Source organism: Erythrolamprus reginae, chromosome Z (genome assembly GCF_031021105.1).
Source record: "Erythrolamprus reginae isolate rEryReg1 chromosome Z, rEryReg1.hap1, whole genome shotgun sequence".
NCBI lineage: Eukaryota > Metazoa > Chordata > Lepidosauria > Squamata > Dipsadidae > Erythrolamprus > Erythrolamprus reginae.
In genome coordinates, this window is record NC_091963.1 from 18,791,196 (window position 1) to 18,798,344 (window position 7,149).

General features: G+C 48.3%; 1 protein-coding gene across 1 annotated transcript; it reads left to right on the forward strand.

The window, feature by feature from the left end:
* Window positions 1-1,045: 1,045 nt before the first annotated feature.
* Window positions 1,046-3,679, forward strand: FZD8 (frizzled class receptor 8). The gene is given in 2 exon segments (XM_070730187.1): window positions 1,046-3,182; window positions 3,184-3,679. Coding segments are annotated over 2 exon segments (2,079 nt in total). The 5' UTR covers window positions 1,046-1,499; the 3' UTR covers window positions 3,580-3,679.
* Window positions 3,680-7,149: the final 3,470 nt, after the last annotated feature.

Consider the following 7,149-nt stretch of genomic DNA (forward strand, 5'->3'; position numbering starts at 1 on the left):
CACACAAGAAATGAGATTTATCTTATTTAATGTAGTTATGGTGAAATTATGTCTAGAAAGACATAAGAGCAGCTTTTTTTTTTTTGAGTTATTCTGAATGCCATATCTGGAAATGAGAAAATCCCCCTTGGCACTAAAAAAGAAAAATCATGGTTTGTTTGTATTTCCCCCCCCCATCTGTTACCTTCCAGATGTTTGGAATTTCCAAAATTGGTGTGCTGAATTGAAATCCAGGGGAAACTCCCTATGAAGAGAGAGACTGTGCAAAAGAGTTTCCAGAAAAAGTGACATTGAGCAACCTAAAAGCAAGTGAGGGAATGAAATGTCATTAAAACTATATACCTCAATCTTAAACCCGTTTTACTTACATTATAATTGTTTGGGGCTTTGCGGGAGGGGCTGGCATATATATATAAGTTAACATCTTTAGATTAGTCTTTAGACAGTCTTTAGACAGTCTTGGGGTAGTTGGGCAGCCTTAAAAATCAGTTTAATAAATAAAAACTGCTTTCTCCTGTGTTTTGATCCAGCCTGTCAGAAACCCACAATATCCAAGAATAAAATAGGGGAAGGAGGGAGAAGAGAAACGGGCGGGCCTGGGTGGGGTGGGGGGTGCGCGCTTGCCCAGAGACGTCTATGGAGATTGTCAGTCATCCAGGTTACGGCTGCGAAGTTAAACTTTACAAAAGGTCTTCACTCTCAGAAAATGGAGAATTAACTGATTCAATTCACTTTCGGGCAGCCCCAGACGTCGTACGTCTCTATTCGTTTATTTGAGAACTTACCTGTCCAAGTGTCAAGTAAGCCATTTACACCTGAGGAGTTAAAACAAACAAACAAACAAACCACGCACGGACACGCATGCCACGCCGTGAATCTTTTAAAGGGCCAGAAGCGACTGGCTTGCGGACAATCCTGGGTCCGAGGCCGATCCACCTTAAGCGAAAGGGCTTAGTCGGGGTCCAAGATCTCCGCCCGGAGCCCTCGTGATAGGTAGCTGGGACAGGCTGGGCGGGGCCTGGCTGCCACTGCTTTAAATAGCCCGAGAGCGCATCCACCGCTGCTGGAGCTGAAGAGAACCAGAAGTTGGTGGAGTGGGGACGGCGGCGGTGCAATTGCTGCCGTTTACCGAGCTTTTCAGAAGCGCGCCACGAGCGCGTTTTCCGCAAGCCGCTTTCGCCGAACCGGTCTGGTGAGAGCGACCGAGGGGGGCTGCGTCTTCGGGGGAGGGCGGGGTGTCTCAGCCATCCTTGACACCCCGCGGCTGGAGGAAAGTTGAGAAGACCCCGCCAGAGACTGAGAACCCGCCGCGGTTTGCCTCAGCAGCAGCAAGCGCCGCGTCTCTCATCCCAGCTGTGCGTCCTGGAGAGGCGAGAGATGAGCTTCAGGAAGCCGGGAGCCTAGCCGCCCCGTTGCCGTTGCAGCTGAGGAGTCGACGCCGACGCCGCTTCGTTCATTCACCCTCCCAGGTCGGAGGGCGGACTTAAACTTCGCCGAGCATGGAGCCTCGTTCTTACCTGTTGACCGTCGCTTTCCTGACGCTCTCCCTATCCGCCTGGTCGCCGCTGCAAAGGCAAGCTACCTGCGCCTCCGCGGCTGCCGCCGCCGCCGCCGTTGCGGCCGCGGCAGCAGCAGCGGCTGGCTCTTCGTCGGCCAAGGAGCTGTCCTGCCAGGACATCACGGTGCCCCTCTGCAAAGGGATCGGCTACAACTACACTTACATGCCCAACCAGTTCAACCACGACACGCAGGACGAGGCCGGGTTGGAGGTCCACCAGTTCTGGCCCCTGGTGGAGATCCAGTGTTCGGCGGACCTGCGCTTTTTCCTGTGCAGCATGTACACGCCCATCTGCCTGGAGAACTACAAGAAGCCGCTGCCGCCCTGCCGCAGCGTCTGCGAGCGGGCCAAGGCCGGTTGCGCGCCCCTCATGCGCCAGTACGGCTTCGCCTGGCCGGACCGCATGCGCTGCGACCGCCTGCCCGAGCAAGGGAACCAAGACATGCTTTGTATGGACTACAACCACACCGACCTGGCGACCGCCGCGCCGCAGCCGCAGCCCAAGCCGCCGCACCGAAAGCCGGCCGGAGGCGGGACGGGCAGGGGCTCCGGGGCTGTGGGGCCGCCCCCGTCCGCCGCGGATCCTCCGCTCCGCAAAGGCCGCCCGCCCACCCCCTGCGAGCCGGGTTGCCAGTGCAGGGCGCCGATGGTGTCGGTCTCCAGCGAACGCCACCCGCTTTACAACCGCGTCAAGACGGGCCAGATCGCCAACTGCGCTTTGCCGTGCCACAACCCTTACTTCAGCCCGGACGAGCGCGCGTTCACTGCCTTCTGGATCGGCCTGTGGTCCATCCTGTGTTTCATCTCCACCTTCGCCACCGTCTCCACTTTCCTGATCGACATGGAGCGCTTCAAGTATCCGGAGCGGCCCATCATCTTCCTGGCCGCCTGCTACCTCTTCGTCTCGCTGGGCTATTTGGTGCGCCTGGTCGCTGGCCACGAAAAAGTGGCTTGCAGCGGCGGGGCGGCGGCGGTAGCGGCCGCGGGAGGGGGGCCGGCGGGCCCCGCTGGAGGAGCTGCGGGGGCGGCCGCTGCAGCCGTGGGCGGCCGCGGAGCTGCCGGCGGGGCCGCGGAACTACAGCCCGACTTGGCGGTGGCTGAGCACGTGCGTTACGAGAGCACCGGCCCGGCTCTGTGCACCATCGTCTTCCTTTTGGTCTACTTCTTTGGCATGGCCAGCTCCATCTGGTGGGTAATCCTGTCGCTCACCTGGTTCCTGGCGGCAGGCATGAAGTGGGGCAACGAGGCTATTGCGAGTTACGCTCAGTACTTCCACCTGGCGGCTTGGTTACTTCCCAGCATCAAGTCCATTGCTGTGCTGGCTCTGAGTTCTGTGGATGGAGACCCTGTGGCCGGGATCTGCTACGTGGGCAACCAGAGCCTGGAGAACCTGCGGGGCTTCGTGCTGGCCCCTTTGCTCATCTACCTGGCCATCGGCTCCATGTTCCTGCTGGCTGGGTTTGTCTCCCTCTTCCGCATACGGAGTGTCATCAAGCAGCAGGGGGGCCCCACCAAGACGCACAAGCTGGAGAAGCTCATGATCCGCCTGGGCCTCTTCACGGTGCTCTACACGGTGCCTGCCGCCAGCGTGGTGGCTTGCCTTTTCTACGAGCAGCACAACCGCCCCCCACTGGGAAGCCACTCACAACTGTCCCTGCCTGAGGGATCAAGAGCCCGACCAAGCCCGCCGGCCAGACTATGCGGTTTTTATGCTCAAATACTTCATGTGCCTGGTGGTTGGCATCACCTCGGGAGTTTGGGTCTGGTCTGGAAAGACGGTGGAGTCCTGGAAGGCGCTCTGCACCCGTTGCTGCTGGGCCAGCAAAGGGACCGCCGTTGCTGTGGTGGGGAGTATTGGAGCCAGGGGGGGAGGAGGCGGCATAGGGTCTGCTGCCGCCGTGGGAGGACTGGGGGGTGGAGGGGGGTCCATGTACAGCGATGTCAGCACTGGTTTGACTTGGAGGTCTGGCACTGCCAGTTCGGTTTCCTACCCCAAACAAATGCCTTTGTCCCAGGTGTAAAATCTGCTGGAGGAGTTGGAACAGGAGGAGATGATGCCCATCTAACTTTGAGAATAATCCCCTCTAGGAGCAGGGAGCTCATTGACCTCAGCCTCTTCCTCCCATTCCTTGTTAAGTCAACCCTTCCATCTCCAAAGCTGCATGTTTCTGTGTTGTTGGTATAAGAGTTTTCTGAAGACGAGAATTGCCTTATTTGTCTTCAGCCAGCACAAGCCCTTTAGCCCAGTGGGACTCCTCTGTTTTTTATTTTCTCCATCCCTGAAAAGTCTTGGTAACAATGTGAAGGGATGTCTTGCTAATTGACCCACAGGAGTGGAGGAGTCCTTTAAGAATTCCCTTCTCCTCCCCCCTTTTTTTAATGCCAACAACCACAAAAACTGGCAGATGCCTTAAAAATCATGGAGCTCAAAATCATGTCTTAATCGTACACCCCCCCCCCAGTAAATACGGGTTTATTATGTTAAAGGATGTATTTATATAATTATTGGTACCTTGTACAAAACGTGTAAAATATGTATATATTCCAAATGCTATACAGTATGTAAATTTCTTTTGTTTAAAGAAAAAAATTTAGAGGCTTACCACCCTTGCTCTTTGCCTAAGAGCGAAAAGTTTGAGTATTCTATTTTGTCAATAAAATCATCACAAATGATTTGTTTGGGAGGGGCAATGCCCTCTTGTTGCTGTCCTAGTTATTCCTAATTCTTGACTTTTTTGAGAAATACTGAGGTTCCCTTAAAGTACCCCTTAAATAAATGTGCTGACATATATCCATAGAATCCACAGAGGTATTTTCAGAACCTGATCATCAGTATCCAGCTATCAACATTCTTGGCTGTTGGTGATATTGACTGGAAAAAAGGTGGTTGCTGGAATCTAAAAATACACAGTCAAGAATTCTTGACCCCTTGGAAATTAACTGGACAGAGGAGTCCTTTGGTGTTGTCTAATCTTGGTTTATTTTATTTTATTTTATTGCAAATGCTACATTACCCAAATCATCAGTGCTCACTTCAACACTGAGCTACCAATATTCTCCTTTTTGTTGGTAACTGAACAGAGTCCAGAAGAAGTTATAAAGCAATGGCATTTGATCACATCATAGAACCAGAGGTCTTCAAACTTATCAACTTTAAGTCTTGTGGATTTCAACTCCCAGAATTTTGGGAGTTGAAGTTTACAATTCTTAAAGTTGCCAGGTTTGGGGGGCCCAGTCATAGAGTAAAGTTGTGAGTTGATTAATTACCATCAAGTCTATGTCACTCTTAGCAGAGCCACATTTTGTTCATGATGATCTGCCTATAATTCTGACCTGCAAAATAAGGTGGTTTCTCCATATATTATAGGATGTGCTAGAATCCCCAGTTAGCATCTTGATCAGGAATGAAGCTGATTGGGTGAAAAGTTTTTTTGGGGGGCTGTCTTCTCATTCAGGAACTCTTGGCTTTACCCTGCAGTAATCAGAACAATAGCATTTCCTTCCCACAAGTTTATTGTGACATCTGCCAGTGTGGGAGAATTGTGTGTTATCCTTTCTATGGGTGGTAATTGCAGCAAGGCAAAGCTGAGAATAGTCGTTTTATGATGGAAAAATAAGCTGAGAACTGTGGGGGCTTTTATTTATGGATTCTGTAAAATGTGTTTAGAGGGATCACATGGTCTCCCATGGACATCAAATGCTCTTGAGAAATGAAGGTGCCCTGTCCCACCCACTCCCCCCATCAAGGCAAGCATTAATTGATTGAAGTGGGAAGTTGTAGAATTAGCAGACTGCTTTATAACAACAGATGAACTTTTTACCTGTCTATCCCAATAACTCAGAGAGCAGCTCTTTTAAACAGAACTAAATGAATAAGGTTAATCTATAGAGATCTTAGCTCCTTTAGAGAATCAAAAAAAAAAACCCCTACAAACTTTGATCTCTTGTCTGTAAATGTCTTGTATAGCGGGTTTGAGGGGTTTCTCTCTTTAGAAAATTCTTTCTACTGCCCAGTTTCTCTTGTTAGACCAATTTGCAACCATGGAGCTTCAAAAGTTCTTCAATTAAAAGAATGTATGGCTTTTTTTAAAAAAGGGGGGGAGACTTGTAACAGTTAGTGAATCCAGAGGAAAAGAACAGCCTTTTAACCAGCATTTCCTAGCTTTGTTAATCAGAATAAAGGCATGTAGGGCCAAGGTTAGAGTATTATGGAGAGGGGTGGGATGAGAGAGAAATTTCTAAATGCTCTACAGGTGGCCCATGGTCTACTTAGAATTGCTCCTGTTTAAAAGCATTTTTTGCAGACCAATTATATTTTTGAATTCTTCACTCACACTAGCTGGTGCTTCATGGACAAAGCTGCTACGAACCAGGTCTTTTGTTTTTGTTTTGCTTTGCTTAAATAAGCTTTTAGGGTCCTACCATTCATTCTCCTACCTTGCTCTCTGTACATATACATTTTAAACCCTAGGTTTTGGTGCAGAAAGCTTGCGTTTTGGGTTGCTTTGACTGCCTGGTAGTTGCTGGGGGGGGGGGGGAGAAACAAGCTAGGTGAGCAAAACTAAGGGATACAGACAGATGCTTGGTAGCTCTCAAGATCTGGGCTGCCAGTTTGCTTAGTGGTAGAATCAGAAATTGGATAAAGGGATACATGGAGCGGTAGATTTTACAGAGAAAGGGAACTTGCCAATCTCAAAATGCCTACTTAAATTCAGAAATTGTTTCCCAGGATTCTTAGCCATCATGCCAATGATGAAGCATGTTGGCCTTAAATCTGTCTGGAGCCAACATTTCTCCATCTCTACTCTAAATTAGGCTATCGGTGATAGGGTTTTTTTTTAATGTTTTTTATTTTATAATTTAAAAAATCCATTTTTAATTGAAACAGTGTTGTCAAGAGTGCTTATACATACGTATATCAATATTATACTTTCAAATTTAATTATATTCACTGAATAATATTTTAACTGTTTTGAAATCTTCTCTTTTAATATTAATCATACAGCTGTCAATTCGACCAAAAATTGTTTTTCTGTTTATTTTCTGATGTTTGTCATATTTTCCCCAGTTTTGCAATCAAAATAATATTTCCATTGTTTTCTCTCCTCCTCTCTCTTCCTACTTCCCTCTTCTCTTCTTCTCCTTTCTCTCCTTTGCAGATTTCCATCACTTTCCTTTCCCCCCCCCCTCTTATTTCCCTTTTCTTACCTCCTAGTGAAAGGGGTAATTCTAGTGCTCTTAACATCAAGAGGTGGCCAGTTTTAACTGTTTAAAAGCTTTAGAAGTTTAAAAGTAGAGTTGGGCTTGGTGTTTCTATATCAAGGATGCAGATTAAAAGCTGCCTAGAGTCATTTTTTGAGATGGGCGGCCATAAAAATTGAACAAACAAATGGGAAGTGAATAATAATTATGATTAGAAATGACATATATCAATTAATGTATTGACAGTTGCCAGATAAGGATGGCCCATCTCCTTTTCCTTCTAGAACTTGAAATAAAGGAGCTTTGAAATTGTGAATTATTATTTTTTGGTCACACACACAATCACACAAACTTTTTTTTAAAAAAAAAAACCTTGCAGTACTGAAGTA